Source organism: Sylvia atricapilla, chromosome 10, assembly GCF_009819655.1.
Source record: "Sylvia atricapilla isolate bSylAtr1 chromosome 10, bSylAtr1.pri, whole genome shotgun sequence".
Taxonomy (NCBI): Eukaryota; Metazoa; Chordata; class Aves; order Passeriformes; family Sylviidae; genus Sylvia; species Sylvia atricapilla.
In genome coordinates, this window is record NC_089149.1 from 16,416,541 (window position 1) to 16,433,937 (window position 17,397).

At 58.8% G+C, this 17,397-nt stretch overlaps 2 protein-coding genes across 2 annotated transcripts; one reads left to right on the top strand and one right to left on the bottom strand.

Annotated features, from left to right (window-relative positions):
• Positions 1-1,135: 1,135 nt before the first annotated feature.
• On the top strand, positions 1,136-5,162 carry AGXT (alanine--glyoxylate aminotransferase). Its single transcript, XM_066326074.1, has 11 exons — positions 1,136-1,402; positions 1,522-1,714; positions 2,056-2,120; positions 2,193-2,293; positions 2,505-2,575; positions 2,926-3,010; positions 3,289-3,384; positions 3,632-3,701; positions 3,813-3,908; positions 4,101-4,229; positions 4,518-5,162. The coding sequence occupies exons 1-11, from the start codon at positions 1,163-1,165 to the stop codon at positions 4,623-4,625; spliced, it is 1,254 nt and encodes a 417-aa protein (XP_066182171.1). The 5' UTR covers positions 1,136-1,162; the 3' UTR covers positions 4,626-5,162.
• A 55-nt stretch (positions 5,163-5,217) lies between these two features.
• MAB21L4 (mab-21 like 4) lies at positions 5,218-9,442 on the bottom strand. Its single transcript, XM_066326075.1, has 5 exons — positions 8,944-9,442; positions 7,663-7,879; positions 6,690-6,843; positions 5,524-5,880; positions 5,218-5,334 (listed from the first exon to the last, which is right to left on the bottom strand). The coding sequence occupies exons 1-5, from the start codon at positions 9,425-9,427 to the stop codon at positions 5,242-5,244; spliced, it is 1,305 nt and encodes a 434-aa protein (XP_066182172.1). The 5' UTR covers positions 9,428-9,442; the 3' UTR covers positions 5,218-5,241.
• Positions 9,443-17,397: the final 7,955 nt, after the last annotated feature.

The window sequence follows — 17,397 nt, forward strand, 5'->3', positions numbered from 1 at the left end:
TCGCTGCCAGCTGTTTCCAGCAGCACCCAGCCACCTTCGCCCCGCGGCAGTCCCGAGGCCGCGCGTCCCCTCCCCGCCCTAGCCGTGCCCCAAATATCCCTAGAGGACAGGCGACAGGGAGATCTTCTTCATTCGACATGTCGTCATCGCTTTGGTGGGATGATGGCTGGGCAGCAGTCCCCAGGCTGACTGTGGCTTCCATCAGCCACGCGGGAGCAAACTCATCTGCCCCCAGCTCCTCTCAGTGCTAGCCACCCGGCTGCTGGGCGGATGTGCTCTAACCTGGCACTGTTGCCAGCCCCATGCCTCTATCCCATGTGTCTTCAGCAGCGGCCACTGGTGCCAGTTCTGCCAGGTGGGAATTCTCACCCTTATGCTGTCATCCCTTGCCAAGGCTTTGCTCACTGAGGGGCTCCACTCATGGATCTGCTGAAGCTGGCAGCAGGCAGCTTGTTTGCATTTCAGTATATGGATGGCAGAGAATGTGCCAGAGGTTGGGCACAATGCAGTGTGCTATGGGTACACACAGCAGGTAACAAAATATCGACTGGCCACGTGGAGCCTGTGGCATCATCATCAGGATACACTGGGATGACCATGATCCAGGCTGAGCCTGCAGAGCTGTGGCAGGGACTGTGCCCGTGCCCCAGTCCACAGCCCTGATGCACATGACCCCACTGGCAAGTCCCCTTCAAGCTGTCACCCAGCCAGACATCCCTCTGCAAGGCAGGTCCCTGGTCAGGGAGCCCTGGTCAACAGGAACTTTTTTCTGCAGGAGGAGCTATGACCATGGCAGCTGTGCCAGACCAGTCTCAGCACAACCATGCCATGGCACAGGATCTAGGTGCCCAGACCAGGGATCCTACCTGCTGGGATGCTGTTGGGAAACGTTACCCCTGGTGTTGTGGGGGCCATGGGGACAGGGACTGCCTGGGGGCTTGCAAGTCCCAGAGGCTGGCACACCTGGAGAGTGATGAGCACTAGCAAGGGGGCATCCCCCAAAACAGGGGCCCAAGCCAGCAGGGATAGCACTGGTGACACATTAACCAGACAGAGGAGGCAGCCAGGGGTAGAGTCCAGACTGGTAGCGGGGAGCACCAAATTCTGGGTCAAGGTCCATGGAGACACTGGACACTGCTGCCACAGGATACACCGTGCTGTAATGCTGGCAGCTGCTCAGGCAGCCTCCACTGCTCCTCTTCTGTGGGCTCAGCACCTGGGGACAGCACGTCGTGCCATGGCCACCAGCCTGCTCCGCGTTTCCCCACCGGAGGAGCTGCTCCGGCCCCTGGCCGTGCCTGAGAGGCTGCTGCTGGGGCCGGGGCCCAGCAACGTGCCCCGCCGCATCCAGGCTGCGGGAGGGCGGCAGATCCTGGGCCACATGCACCCTGAAATGCTGCAGGTGAGCTGCCCCAACCCAGCTTTCCTTCCCTCCTCTTCCTCACCCCCAGGAGGGGCTGGAACAGCTCTGCTGGGGCAAGAGGAGCAATAGCAGCACTGGCCAGCGTCCTGGTGCCGCAGGTGATGGATGAGATCAAGGCAGGCATCCAGTACGCCTTCCAGACACAGAACAGGCTGACCCTGGCCATCAGCGGCAGCGGCCACTGTGCCATGGAGGCCGCCCTCCTCAACCTGCTCGAGCAAGGTGACACTGTGCTGGTGGCCATCAATGGCATCTGGGGACAACGCGCCGCCGACATTGCCAGGAGGCTGGGTATGCTGGGAACAGGCAGATGGTGTGGCAGGGCTGAGGGCACCGGGCTTGAAGGCAGGATGGCCTCGTTTGCTGTCCCAATCCTGGCAGTGGTCAGTGACATGGCTTACAAAACCAGAGAGCACTCTGCTAGAGAGAACTCCAGGTTTTTCCAAGAATGATGCCACTCCATTTATGGTGCTTGATGGCTTTTCCACTGGGCAAATCTGCAGGAGGCCAGACCCTGGCTGGTGGCTCTGCTCCTGCTTCATGGATGAACAATTGCCCCATGGAGCTGGTAGGTGACTCCCCAGTGGGAAGCATGCCCAAACCTCACTCTCCTCTGCCCAAATTCCTCCCAGGAGCCAACGTCTGTGAGCTGCTGAAGCCCCCGGGCAAGTACTTCACTCCACAAGACATTGAGCAGGTGAGTGCTGGCCACTATGCAGAGGGCACAGGCTGACCTGCAGTGTGGTCACCTTCCCTCTGTGTCGTGCAGGGCCTGGTGCAGCACAAACCTCTGGTGCTCTTCATCACCCACGGCGAGTCCTCCACAGGGGTGCTGCAGCCACTGGATGGGCTGGGCAAACTGTGCCACCGGTCAGTGCGTGGTGGGCACCCCAAGGTCACCACTGGGGATTTGGGCCTGGGGATTTATGTGTGCTGGGCTTTTCTCTGGCTCTGTTGTGCTGGGAGCAGTTGGTGTCAGTGAGACACGCAGCCCCTGTGGGGACCAGGATGCCAGGGCTGCAGGCAGAGGTGTGCAAGAGGAGGTGGCAGGAGCACCAGGCTGAGCTCTGTCCTCCCACAGGCATGGCTGCCTGCTGCTTGTGGACTCAGTGGCATCACTTGGGGGAGCCCCCATCTTCATGGACCAGCAAGGTAAGAGCCACAGCCATCATAGGCAACCAGGGGACAAAGGGGGTCGTGCCTGGGACAGGGAGAGAGAGCAGTGGGTTCAGCAGGGAGAGAGAGCAGCGGGATCAGCCCCTCCACCTGCATTTTGGCTAGCAGCATTAGAAACTGGTCCAGCTGCAGCCAGAGAGCCTGTTCCCCTTGAGGGACCATCAGCAGTGGCAGGGGCCCTCCCAAAGCAGCCTGAACACAAGCAAGACCTGCCATGTGTGCCATTCTTGTGCCTGCCACCCACCTCTTGCAGCTAGGTCAGAGGGCTCAGCATTTTCCTGCTGGGAGCTTCTGATTCCTAAGGAGCTGTCTTCCCTCTTGGGCAGAGATCGACGTCCTGTACTCGGGGTCCCAGAAAGTCCTCAACACGCCCCCTGGCAGTGCCCCCATCTCATTCAGTGAGCGAGCCAGGTAAGAGCAGCCCAGTCTCACCAGGGTGAAAGGCAATGAGGCTGGGGGAGGCCATTGCCTCTCTCCTTTGTCAGCCACCTGCTCAGTCCTGCTCTGTGGAGAAGATGCCCAGCAGCAGTGCTGTGGGGGTAGAGCCCATCCCATCCCTGGGCAGTGACTGGGAGCTGAGGCCAATCTCTGCGCTCATTTTAGGGGAGTCCTCCCTTCCACGGGGCTGATCCCACCTTGGAGCTGGTGGGGTCAAGGTCCTGCATATCCCCAGTACTCTGTTTCACCAGGGAGAAGCTGCTGAGGAGGAAGATGAAGCCCCCGTCCTTCTATCTGGACATGGGCTTGTTGGCAAACTACTGGGGCTGTGACGGGGAGCCACGGAGGTGAGGGCAGGCTCTCTTGTTACAGACGGCTGCAACTACTCCCCACCCAGCCTTTGTCCTGGCTCAGGGGCTGCCTGCACTTCAGGGCTCAGGCCCTGCCTCCCCATCACCCTGGCTGCCGGTCACAACTCTCTGTGCTGGGTGGTGAGGAGGGAGGATGCTGTGCCTCAGTTTCCCTGACTGTGAGCAAGGGGCTACTGTGCTGCAGCCAAGCTGAACCCCTGTGGATGCCCTTTGGGTTTTGCAGGTATCACCACACGGCACCCATCAACAGCTTCTTCAGCTTGAGGGAAGGCTTGGCCATGCTGGCAGAGCTGGTGAGTGGCACCAGCCAGGCAGGGGAGCACCAGAAGTGCCCGTGAGGCTTGGAGGAACCACGGGTGCCAGGAGACGCCTGGCAGCAGCAGAGATCTGCTCTCTGCCCACAGGGTCTGGAGAACTCGTGGGAGCGACACCGGGCCAATAGCACCCAGCTGTGCCAGGGGCTGCTGGACATGGGGCTTGAGCTCTTTGTGGAGGAGGAGGTGGGTGCAGGACAAGCCCACCACCACCACGGAGTAGGGGCAGTGTAAGGACACAGCCCTGTGCAGCTGGAGATGCGCCTGGGCAGATTTTGATGCCAGAGAAAAATCTCACCGCTCAGTGATGCTCTCTCCTGGCAGCGTGCTGGGGTCACCAGGGGCCATGGGACTGAAACCAGTTTCTCTATTCCTCAGAAGGCCAGGCTTCCCACCATCACCACTGTCAGGGTGCCTGAGGGCTACAACTGGAAGGACATCACGGCCTTTCTGATGGACAACCACGGCATGGAGGTCGCTGGGGGCCTGGGCCCCACGGTGGGCAAGGTGGGCAGAGCCCTCTCCTTCTACTGCCTGTGGCTGGGCACGAACCCCGCGGTCACTGCCACTCTCTGGCTGCCACAGCCTGTGCGCCTGGCCGTGTCCCATTGCCCGGAGCAACGCATAGCAAAACAACCACACAGACAATCACCAGCTAATTGAATAGCCACGCACGTAATTAGCGGGGTGACACCTCTTTATAGGGAACGGTGTGTTAAATACGAGCAAAGGAGCTGTGCTCCCCCACTCCACTCGGGACTGCTGAGGCACGTACACTCACCCTTCTCCTGCCAGGTCCTGCGCATCGGCCTCATGGGCTGCAACTCCACCAGTGACAACGTGGACCGGGTACTTCGAGCCCTGCAAGACGCCCTGAAGCGCTGCCGCCGCAGCAGGCTGTGAGCACCCCTGGCAGGGGGAGGCTGGGGGAGGTGGCCTGGCACTGGCCCGCATGCCTGGCTGCTGGCAGCAGAGGGACTCCACTACCTCCCTGGGATGCTGGCAGGAGACACGGCGACAACCAGCAAGCCAAGGCACGGTGGAAAGAAGCTGGGATAGCAGAGGACATGGAGGAGAGGGCTGTGCTCAGCTGATGTGAGACGTGGCTCAAAACCACTTCCCTCATCGTCCCGCAATGGCCTGGCCCCTCAGTGCTTTCCCTTCTCCTGGCCCCGGGGCATGGTGACCCTCAGCAAGCTGACAGAGGGCTGGATGCAGGATCTGACCGTAGGTGCCTTCCCCTCCCATCACCAACAACCTCGGCCTTCCCTACCCAGTAGTGCAGAATGCCAGCCATCCCCCTCCAAATTCTGTGCCACAAAGCACCCAGTCCCCAGGTGCACCAGGGCAGCTGGGAGGCTGTGTGTGCCCCCCAGCTGCAGCAATGTGCTCTCTCCCCCATACCACCTTTCCTCAATAAAATGACACAGCAGCACGCTGCTCCCTGGCCCTGGAGCTCTCCTTGCACCCCCCACCCAGCGTTTTGAGACACCCCAGTGGGGCAGCAGCAGGGTCCCACTCAGCTCTGCTGAGGGATTTCTCGACGGATCTTGGAGAGGAGCTGGGACACTGCAGAGCGGCGTGTGCTGTCCTGGATCCAGTACACCTGAAACTAAAGGCAGGTGGGAAGTGAGGGGAGAGGGCTCCCCACTCTGCTTGAGCTCCCTGCAGCACTGCCAGCCTCCCACAGCCTCCACAGCACCCCAGAGGGCCCAGTGGGGCCAACTGCAGCGCATCCCAAGCTCCCTAGCCCAGGTGGCTTCTGGTGCTGCCTCGAGTTCAGCTGAAGGGCTGGTCTTACCTGGCTGAGCAGCATGTCAAAGTAGGCTGTGTCCCAGTAGGACCCATCCTTGTGGGGGAGCTGCAGGAGGGCTCGGGTTTCAGCGTCTGCCTGCCAGCTGCCACTGAACGCATGGAGGCCAAAATGGAAGCGGAGGAAGCGTTGGGGGTCCCAGGCAAAGCTCTCGACTTTATGGTAGATGGTGGCAAGGTCTGGGCCTGCTCCTTGGAAGAGGTTTTCCTCCGGGTTCAGAAAGTGGGGCAGGTGCTGGGTGGCCAGGCAGCGGAGAAGGATCACCAAGAGCCTGTAGACAGAACCTTCCAGGTCCTGCCAGTCCTCCAGGGAGGGGAAGAGCTCTGTGCTCCACAGCAGCACCATCTGTGAGGAGGGAGAGAAGGGCACAGGATCAGACACAAGGTCTGATCTCAGGAAGCCTGTCCCTTCACACCCTGCAGGTCACCATGCAACCACTTGTGGGGCTGAATCCATGGGGGCTGGAGCAGATGATACTTTTCTGAAGATTAGTTACATACATCTGCCCTTTTTCTTAAAAAAAAAACAAACCCACAACCACCACCCCAAAACATCAAAGAATGCAACACAAAGCAAAGCACACAGGATTTGGGTTACTTGGAGCTGGCGCCATTCTGTAAACAGAAAACATCCTTGACCCTTGGTTTGGAGAGCCATCAAAAGGCAGGGCACACCTGGGTTGTGCCACCCGGTGCTGTCCCCAGCATGGCCAGTTGGCATGGCTCCAGAGTGTTGAAAATAGGTTGGGTGGGGAGAGGAGTTTTTTTCTCAGCAGGAACGCCACCTTCAGCCCTGTACAGGCACATCCCAGCGCATCAGGGCATGGGGCAGCCTGCAGCATGGCACAGGGATGCCATCCCACAGACACAGGCAGCCTGGGCCAGGGGTGATGCCCTGCACACCAGTGCAGAGCCCCAGCTCTGAACCCACAGTGTCTCCAGCTGGAAGTTGCTGGTTCAATCCAAGGAAGAAGGATCAAAGCCCTCTAACCATGGCTGGAAGCAGCACACATCCTTTCCAGACACATGGGCTGGTACACCCCAAAACCACAGGTTGGTACACCCCAAAGCACTGCGGGCGCACAACATGTTATTTGGGTTCTTGTGCACAGCAGCAGCCTTGGCTCTGCTTGTCAACCAGCAGAACCAACCTACCTTCAGGTGGTTGAAAGTGAGACTGCCTTTCCCACTCTGCCCTCCCCAGTCCTGGTCACGGAGCTGGTCGAGCAGGCGAAGGCTGTCCAGACGGGGTCCCCTCAGGGCATCCACTCCTCGGAGCAGCTTCAGGATGGGAAGGTGAGTGGAGGATCTGGAAGAAGAGAGTGGGTCTGGTGGGAGGGGAGATGAAGACCTCCATCTTCCCAGGATGAGGGGAGTATGCCTGCAGTGACTTGGTGTGTGGGGAGATCCCTCCATCCCACACGTGATCCCAGTCACTGCAGCACCTTGGATCTACCTCCTGCACTTGCCTCTGGCAGAGCAGAACTCCGGAGGTGTGGAGTGAGATGGGAACACTGCTGAGCAGCTCCTGCCCTCCCAGGAGGATCAAGAGTGGGGCGAGGTGGGGTGGGGTAGTGCTCCCCTATGTGTAGCAGGGAGGGGAGGCTGGGTTGGTCCCCAGTGAGAGGCAAAGCATCCAGCTGGACCACCTTGTGCCCAAAACAAGTATGGACTGGTCCAGCTGGCTGCTCAGCCCCTCTGTGGGGATAGGGAGTTGTGCTGCAGGGCAAGATACATCAGTCCAGCCCTGTTTTGTCCTGCAGCCCACCTTGGGAGGCACCTCATCACCCTGCTGCTGCCAGGTGTCTAGGCTTGTCTCTGAAGGCCAAGCAAGGATCTGAGAGCTGCCACCCTCTGCACAGTCAGGGTGCAGCTCCAGTGAATAATTTCAGGGGGCTGCTTCTGTTGCATTCTCCCTCTTTTCCTGAGCTGTCTGAAACTTGGCTGAGGTATTTTTTTCTCCAACACAAGAAAGAGGGATTTGGCATCATGAGGGGCTGACTTCAACTCCTGTTGACATGTCCCCGCCCTTTCCCAACTTCTTTTTGCCTACACCCAGCAGTGCTGCCAGCAAGGGGGGATCACTGGTGCAGGATCACCCTGCTGTGCATGCAGCCGAGCCTCTCACCTCCAGCAGTGTGGAGAGGCAGGGACAAAGTGGGCCTCTTCTGTGGCCTTCCTGAGGCTGCCCTCAGGGAAGCCCCTGTCGTTCCACCGCCTCTGGAGCGGCTCTTGCTGCCTCCTCACCACCGGGACAATGTCAAAGCGAATGGTCTTCCAGCTGCCACGGATCAGCAGGGAGAGCTCCATGGCATCTTCCCGCAGGTTTTCAGCACTGATGTCACCTAGAGGCAGAAGGTTTGGCAGCAGTGAGGAGGTTAGCACAGCCGGTCCCGCAGGCTGAACCAGGTCTGTGCTGCAGCACCCGTGGCCATGTCCCACCCCACTCGACTCAGCCCTTTCCAGGGCTGCCGTCTGCTTGCAGTTCCCCGGGTAAAACCCCTCTCCCAGCCACGCTGGGGTGGTTTTACAGGAAAAAGCGTTGCAGGGCTCGAGGTCAGGCACAGCAGGAAGTCTCAAGCAATCAAACAGAGCTGTGCTTCTGGGTGGCTGAGCAGTGCTAAGAAAAGCAATGCAGCCCAAGAAAAATGGATCAGGAAAGGTTCATTGCTTTGCGGGGGCAGAGGAAGATGAAAGTCACTGGCTTGGCCACAGAGGAAGGAGGGGATGGTGGACTTGCTGGGACTGGGTTAAGAGACTTTCAGACCCACTGGTCCTCTCACATCACTGTTTCATCACCCCCTGGTTGAGCTTTACTTCAAGAAGCACAGTGGGAGATGAAAATGCACGAAGAAGCTTATGGAACTGCTATGGGCATTTCCCAGGGTCCCCTCCCACCATGTCTTTTCCGAGGACACTGCTGCTGTGTTCACAAGGTCACCATGCCCCAGGTCCCTGGTCCAGCCCGAATGCACTCCCAGCTCACTCTCCAAAGTGAGGACCTCCAGGGAGCCCTTGGAGGCCGAGAGGTGGAGGGGAGAATGTGGTTAGCGTAAACCAAGCACACCAAGTCCTTGAGCAAACCCTACCTGGGGCCTAGCAGCAGGGCTGGGTGGACCCTGCACCCACCAAGAAGGGTGCCAAGTCCCAGGTGAAGATGCCTGAGGATGACTCTGATGTCCTGGGATGGCAGGGAATAGTTTGCATCTCCCCTTCCTCAGCTGGGGGCAAAGCCCATCCAAGCACACAGCAAGGTGCTCACTCACCTGCTCCTGCAGGTTTTGGGGGGCCCACACTGCCAGGAACATATGTGTCAGCATATTTGCCTAGGGATCACTGCCAAGCTGGGAAAGCTGGGCAGGCACTGGAGGCAGCTCCTGGCTGGGAAGCACCCAGCCAGTGTACGCACCTGGCTGAAGCAGGAAGAGGCGTTGGCAGTGCACGATGGCTGAAACAAGGAGCTCTTTCAGGTGCTGGAGGATTTTGCCTGGAAGCAGGCACCCTACACCACCTCCGTGCTCCATCACATCCACAACACCAGTCCAGTCCTCCAAATGAGTCCCTGGAGAGCACACTCTCAGATAGCAGGAGTTCGGCTCTGAAGGCTGCCTGCCTGGGCTGTCCCTGGTCTGGCACGGCAGCACACGCAGGGCGTCGTCGTCGATACGCAGGGGCATCTCGAGAGTGACAGCATCTTCAGAGGCACAGAGAGCGAACTCGAAGGCTTCCAGGTTCCTGGCGTAGTCCACGAGGAAGCGTGGTTCCCTGGCATGGACACTCTCCAACAGGGTGAGCAAGATGTCCTCGGCCCGCTGGAAATGCTCCATCCGCTGCCTCTCGCGGGACACGATCACCCCGAGGTAGCTGCTCCAGAGGGAAGTGTTGGCTTCCATGGCAGCTCTGCTGCTATCTTACCCTGTCCGAGCCGCAGTGAAGGTGCGTGGGCAGGGAGGGCAGGGCTGGCTGCCGCGCTGAGGCGGGCGGAGGGAAGCGGAGCCGGGCGTTGACAGGCACCAGCGCTGGGTGGCTCCCAGGGAGAGGTACAGGGCAAACCCAGGGCGAGGGCTTGAGTCACACCGCGGTCCCTCTTCCGGCACTCCAGAAGGGTGACACCGAGTGCTCAGCCAGCGAGTCACGGCACAGTAACGCTGTGCTCTCCCACACCCCCCTTGGGTGCCGGCAGCACCCTCTCACAGCCAGTGCCAGCTGAAAGGACCCACTGTCCTCCTGCCCCAGCTCAGCTCTCCCAGCCCGTGTGGCACCCACAGGAGCTGGGGAAGGCTCCTGCCGCAGCTGGGCCGTATGGCGGGGCTCCGGAAGGGCTGCAGGAGCCTGAGCCTGCCTTGCCGGTGCCCAGAGCAGCCCTGCAGGCTCGCTGCAGCTCTGCCAGCACCAGGCTCAGGCTCCAGCAGGCGCCGGTCTCCCAGGTGCGGCACCCCCGGCGCCCTCCTCCGGGAGCGCCTCCCGCACGGGCCCCGCCCGGGGCGCGGTTCCCTGCCGGGCTGGGGGGGATCGAGCCGGGAGGACGCCCACAGCGGGGCTTTCGACCCCAGCCGCCCTGGGGAGGGGCAGCCCCGGTCCGTGCGGTGCCTCCTCAGCCGCGCCCCGGCCCCGCTCCGCGAGGGCTCGCTACATCCCGAGCTGCCCGCGATCGCACCCTCAGACCTGCCCTCACTTCTCCTCATGTCCCATAAAGCCCGGAATGGGGATTTCTGGGCACATTATCTTTTTTGAGTGCCGTCACCTTGCAGAGAGGTAATTCCCGAGCTTCGCAGGCCTGGAGCCGGAGCTCAGTGGGTACGGCTGGAAGGCTGGGCTCTCCCAGCAGGACAGTGTGCTTCAGCCGTCTCAGGCTTTCCTGCAAAGTGATTCTGCCCTTGGTCAGAGCAGGGAGGGGAATGGGGAGCTGGGGGAGGTTCCGTGGCAGCAGGGGGCCCAAGAGGAGCGTGGGGACCGCTTCTGAGGAAGGGAGGGAGAGTGCCATGGGGCTCGGGGCTGGTCCTCCCGCCTCCTGCAGCTCACGCTTACCCTTTTAAACTGCCCAGATGAGGTTTCTGGATCTTCCCAGGGGTTATTTCCCGTTCATCCTTGTGCCTCTTTCACTTCCCCGTGGCTGAGGAGCTGCCCTGCAGGTAGGAGTCTGTCCCTCATGTTCATCTACCCTTCTGCCAGCTGACTGAAGGAGTTTTGCTCTCCAAGGGTCAGAGCTTGGCCTGCAGAGCACCCTTGAGCACCTGCAGTTAGAGTCAATTAAGCCTGCACTGGGCTTCTCGCTACCAGGAGGCTGTGGGTGCTCAGGGCTGGGGAGTCTCAACCAGATTTTAAACCCCAGCAGTGGACTCTGCATCTCCTTACCTGAGCCCTTCACTTCAGGTTTCACCTCATCTGAGAAGGGGATGCTCAGTTCCCCACAGCAATGACGGTCTCAGCCAGGGCTGAGGGGGCAGGTCTTACCCTGCTCCATCATGTGGGGAAGACAAGCTGGCATCCCAGAGAGGGACCAAAAGCAGCATCAGAGTGGCTTGGGCTCATCCTGAAGAATGCTGAACCCAAGCCAGGCAAGACAGATTACTGCTTCATGCCTTGGTATGGGAAAAAGAGGGCAGAGAGATGCAGGCCACCACTTTCACGGGAGTGATGAGGCATGGCTCACTGCTGGCAGGGTTGCTGTGTGCACATGGAACATCATTTTGCCATGGAGAGAGCCCCTGCTGCAGCAGCAGCCAGGACATTCCTTTTGTCAGTGCTTGGCAGGAATGGTGGAGGAGGCTGTGGGCATCATGCAGAAGCTGAACTGAGAGCCAGGAGTGGTTCTATAGGAAGGTAAGGCTGGGCAGGGCAGGGAAACATGGCTGTACCCCCAGATGTCTTGGTGCTAGTGGGGTAACCCTGACCTCTTGTCACAGTGCTGGCTGAGCCCACAGTGTGATCCTGACATCCTGCTACTAGAGCTCTGACACCAGGAAGAGCCAGTGTGATGTGATCCCCTTGGCTCATGTCTGCGTTTGACACCTGCACTTTTTGGATCGCTAGGTGCCACAATCAAGAGGCTGGTGCTGCCCATGCTGCCTTCTGCCCCTTCCTGTAGGCTGGGACCTCCCCTTCTCCCCTTTTCCTCTTTTCCCCTTTCCCTCCTTCCTTCTGCCTTTCTCTTCCTCCCTTCTTCCTCTTTCCCTCCTTCCTGTTCTTCACCCTGTTTTTCTCCTTTCCTGTTCCCCTTTCCCATTCCCCTTTCCCCTTCTCATTCTGTCCTCTCCCCCATAGGCATGGGGCAGGTCCTGGCTGCTGCCAGGCACAGGCAGCACAATGAGTGAGCCTGCTGCAGGCACTGTGTGAGAAGGAAGAGTGTTGCTGGGCAGTGGCACATCTGGTGACCAAGCTGGCCAGCCAGAAGAGGTGGGAGCAGCTGGAGGTGCTGCCAGATGCTGAGCAATGCTCTGAGCAGGAGGGAGCAGAGCTGGGGTGGGGAGGGAATGGTGTAGATCAGCTGGTGGGTGCAGAAGCTCCATCCCATGTGGATGGGTGGCTGAGCCCTGGCTATGGCCGTGCTGCGTGGGATGAGCCATAGGGCAGGGACACTGCATGGCTGGGCATTTGGGGCAGCACCTGGACACTCAACCCCACAATCAGCCCGAGCTGAGCACACCTCCACTGGCCCAAAAACAGCAGGAAAAGTTTCCTAGTGAGAAGGTCAGTTAGGCTATGGAAGGCATGGCTGGAGTGCAGAGTGTCTGGACAAGTCACTAGAGGCTGGGGGCAAGTGCCCTGGTACTGGCAGAGAGTCTGGCCTGAATGAGCTAATCGCTGTTTCCATATTGGTGTTTTACAGTTCCATGAATTTTTGCTCTGTTAGGAACAGGAGAGAGAAAACATCCCCCCCGCCCCGCAAAAAGGCAAGTACAAGCAAGAGAGAAGAAAAAAACCTGGGGGCATAGCAGCACTTGGCACAGCAGAGGGGGGCAAGGATGTGAATGAGCCCCCAGCTTGCCTCTCTGTAGGGCTGTGCAGTGTGACTGCTGCACCCCAGACCCTGCAGGATGCCATCAGCACCCAGCAGAAAGGTATTGGGGTGCTGAGCTGCTGGGTTGAGGAGATGGCAGGGCACAGGGGCACTGGGATGCAGGAGGGGGGTTATGCTCTGCCCCAGCACTTCTGCACCCCACAAGCCCCCAGAGTGGCCTGGCCCCCAACAAAGCGGCTGGGATGGGGAGGGGTGACAAAGGCAGGGAAGGTAGAGAGGAAGAGAGAGTAATTTAACATGACAGGCTGTTTATTTTGGCAAAAAGGGTCTCTTTTCAACAGATTTCAAAGCTTGGCCCTGGGGCTTGGGGGGGGACCACACGGAGGCTTGTGAGGGGTGCGAGATGGGGGGTTCAAGGGGGCACCCAGACTGAGAGGGAGGGAGAAGAATTCCCTGTCTGTTCATCCCTGGGGCACAGCCAGGTTTTCCAGCCCCGGGTGTGTTTGCAGGCTGCAGCAGGGTGTCCCCACGGGTGCCCACACTCCCGCACGCACATGCTTGCCAACATGCATCCACACACATTCACACGCTCCCCCTGCCCCTGCTCCTTCCTCCCGGCCAGGGCTCAGCTGGACTCTTGGCTTCCCCCAGTGATATTTCAAAATAGGCTGTTTATTAAAAACAAAACAAAACAAAAAATACCACCAAAAAACCCACCAAAAACACCAAGAGGAGTGAAATTGCTGGGGAAGAAATAATTATTATAATCACATTAAGAGCTTTGGCTGTAAAACTCTTGTGAGGGCTCAGGGCAGGAGCTGGGGCTGCTCTCTTCAGGGAGTACAGGAGGCGGTTTTCCTGCCTGGTGCTCTTTTATTTTCCAGTCCTGATCCAACAACACCTCCCCTCCTCCCCTTTTCCTCCCCTTTATCCTGGGAAATGAAAACAATTTATTTAATGATGGATCATCCCTTTCTCTGGTCACTGACCTTCTGGGTGAATTTCTGCTGAGCTCGGTGGAAAACTCGAGGCTGGGTTGTGAATCCCATCTGTGGATGGGGGAGGGGGGGAGCTCACCCTTATCCTTCCCAAAATCCACAGCAACAATCCTGGGGAGCAGGACAGGGCTGGCAGAGAGGGTCCCCACCAGAAAGTCCAGCAGCAGACTTTGCTGCAGGCACTATCCCTGCAGACCGGGGGCTTTAGGGGCAGATATGGGGCCCCCAGAGCCTTTCTACCCCTTCCCTTTCTCTCTCTCCTGGAACACCTTTAGGAGTTCCCGGCACCCACTGCCTTCTCCCCGACCTGGTCTGAGGATGGGGTGGGCTGGGATGCAGTGCTGAGATGGGAGTGAGCAATGGAGACGTGATCTCCACCCTGCCAACAGCCCTTGCTGCCCGGCTGGGGCTTTCCTGGCTCAGAAGAGGTTTTCGGAGCTGCTCAGGGGCGAGGCCAGGAGGGCGTGCGGGGCCGCACGGGGCTCGCAGCAGCAGCCGGCGATGTATTCCCGTAGGTTTGGTCCCTGGCCGGTCCCCTGTTTGGCTGGGTTCTGTTCTCTGGGAAGGGGATGGCCGGGGGAGTGATGGGGAAAGGCAGGAGCACCTCTGGCTGGGGGGCGGTGGGGGCATGTGTGCTGTCAGCACCCAGCAGGCAGTGCCCTGCATCCCTGCCCGTCCTGCTCAACCCCCAGCTGATCTGCAGAGCCGGGATGGAGCAAGCTAGCATCCAGACCCCCTCCCCTCTTGGCCCTTCATCCGCCACGGCCTGTTGCTCAAAGCATGGTTCTTGTAAAAATGCGTAAATATTTATACAAGAATAATTTAAAAAACATGGTCTGTCAAATAATCAAAGCAGCAGAACATCCGAGGAGCTTTCAGCTGGATTGGGAAACCCGATGTTGCTTTCTGGTGCTCCACTGCAATGCTGGGGGTGCCCGTGGCAAGCCCCAGCCCTGTGCAACGCCAGACTTGCCAATGAGGCTTCACACCAGGTTTGGAGTCTTCATTAAAGCTGGTGGTGGGTCGGCTTTCACTGCCATTAACCCCGCTGCCTGCTGCAGGAGCCTCAGCCAGGGACAGGACTTCAGCAGGCTCTGTTTTCAGCCTCGTGTCCTGGTTTTGGCACTGTTCCCTGCACTGGAACTGCCCCAGAAGCCGGGGATATCTTTGGGTGAAGTGCTGTGTCCTTACCTGAGGTGTGTGGTGAGGCCAGGGATTGGTGTGGGGAGTGACAGGGTGGCAGCTGAGCTGGTAGGGTGACCCCTGGTGCCCCCGTTTGTTGGAGCACCCCCTGATGGCATCCCCATCCTTCCAGAGCCGGCAGCACCCTCAGCATTTCGAAACTTTGGCTTTGCAGTGGTGGGGCAAGACCCTAGGACCCGGGCTTCCCCCAGGGAAGAGGATTTATGTCCATCTCAATGGCTGCACATCCCCATTTGTGCTGGTGTCAGCAGGGGCTGGTAGAGGCACAATCCCAGTAGCACTGTGTTCCCCTAGCATCACCAAACAGCCCTGAGCTTCCCAGGGGAACAGCACCTGGAACCCCCAGGCCCTTCTGCTCATCTGGGACTCCCCTGGCAGGGGGGAGGGAGCACAACTGTGACCCAGCAACATCCCTGCCACCACAGCTCGGATGACATGTGGCCACCAGATGCCGTTGTGGTTTAGAAAGGTCCCAGGGTGGCAGCAGGAGGTGAAAGGATGGGAGAGGGGAAGAGGTGCCCCCTGTTCCCGTGGCCCTGCAGAGTGGAGCGGGCATTGCTGGGGGTTTGGGGGAGCGGGAGCTGGGTGTTGCAGTAACCTCTGTCCTCCTGGCTACCCTCCAGCCCCTTCCCACCACCCACATCTATGCGCGTGATCTTGCTGCATTCTTTGAGCCTGGGCCAGATAACGAGTTCAAACATTTTCATTAAACCCCAGCTCCCCTCAAACAGCCACACACCTCCCTGCCCTACCTGGCTGCCTCTCCCGCCCTGGGGAGAGAGCTTCCAGGACTAGTTCTCCCCCACAGGAGGTGATGCTTGTGCCACACACGTGTTTGGCATCCGCAGGGAATGCTCTTTGGGCTTGGCCCAATTAGCTGGAAGGGAGGGGAGAGCCAAATCCAAACCATGTGCTGACCTGCAGTCCCCTCTGCCTGAAAGCATCCGTGCTGAATGCGCTCTGGATCATTAATAGCTCCCCAGGCTCCTTCCACATGTCCCGTCCCCCAAGCACGGGCTCTGGGCTGGGGGGTGGGTAGGATTTTGTGTTCTTTCCCCATGGTTTTCTAGGGCTGCCTTTTGTGGGAGGTAGTGAGCTCCACTACAGAGCTGTGAGTGGTGGCTAGGAGGAACCAGGGGGCAACTGCCTGTGGGTTTAGGGCAGCCTTGAAACTGTGATGCCAGGTAGAGGCAGGCTTGGGGTCAGCAGAAGGATTTCTGCCTCAATCTCTCGCTCCTGGAGGTGGTTCTTTGCTGAGGAACATCTCCAGCTGTGGATCCCAGTGAAGCTGGGAGCCCAGCATACCCCTGAGACCTGCACTGACCCCTCCACAGCCCAATACCTCACCAGAACTACCCCCTGGGATGGGTGTGGCAGATCCTGGCACCATTTTTGTGGCCATCAAAGAGCTGGATGCCATAAAGGTGGTGGCAGAAAGGGGCATCTGTTTCTGGAGATGGAGTGGGTGGTGGAGGACAGAGCTTGGCCAGATGCTGTGGAGAAAGGGCTGCTTTCCCCCACACTCCCCCCAGAATTCTCAGCACAGAGTCTAGCTTTGCACTGGCTCCAGCTCCAGGCCCAGAGGAAATGTCTGCAGCTGGGGCCCACAGCTGTTCTCCCTGCTCCATTTACTGCTTCCAATTTAATGTCCCGGGGAGCTGGGCTGGACAACATGGGGGGAATATGGTGATGCTTTCCTGTGCAAAGCCTGCCTGGAAGAAAATCCTCCTGTCACGCTTGGGATGGCTGCCCTTCCCCTCTCGAGGTAAAACCTACCAGGAGAAGCCCAGAATGGCCTTGTGGGGTTGGGCCTGGCAGAGGGGCAGGTCCTGCCACAATATCCCTGTGTTCCTTGGAAGCTGAGCTTGTGGTGGGCCTGGCATGGCATGGCAGGGCCAGGAGATGGGATTTGGGAGCGCAGGGCTCGCTCTGATGGGTTTAAGGTGGTAGAGAGTGACGGCCAGAAGATGGCCCCACAGTCACACCCCAAAAGAGATGGGTCTTGGCTGACATCCCAGAGCCACAGATTGGCTGGGGGGGGGATGGCAGTGCCCCTGCTGCATCCCACCACGGCATCCCCCGAGGCCGGGGCCAGGACCGGGTGTGCAGCCTAATGCCTTCCAGAAAATCAGCGATGAATGGCCAGGGAGGGTAATTCATATCAAACCCATAAAACCTTTATTAGCGTCCTAGGGGAGAAATCCGGATGGAGCTGCTTATTTATTTTGGACTTTTTTTCTCCCCCTTTTAACATTTTCTTCCAAGAGATTTTTAAAGTGACAGGGTCATCTCTGGGATTGGCAGTAGGGCTCACATAGGGTTGCTTGCTTGGGTTACATGTAGTCCTGGACCACCGGTGGATACACTGGCATCCCAGGAGTCAGGCTGATCTCGGAGTCCAGCTTTGGGACTCATCATGAGCTGATAATTATTCAGAAACATTGGTGCTTTTAGTGGGGCTTCCCTGGGAGTAGCCCTCGACTTTCCTGGGAGCTCAGCCTCTCCCAGTCAAACCATTTCCCGATAATAAACGTAGGGTGGGTGTGTTTGTTTTGCTTTGTTTTTGTTTTTTTTTTTCCTCCAGTAAAGACAAAGAAGCCCTTGAGCCTGGAGCGTAACCTAAAACATGGCATTCCTGAAAAGAATTTCCTGATAATATTTTTAGCACCTGAAAAAAAAAAAGAAAAAAAAAAAAAACGGG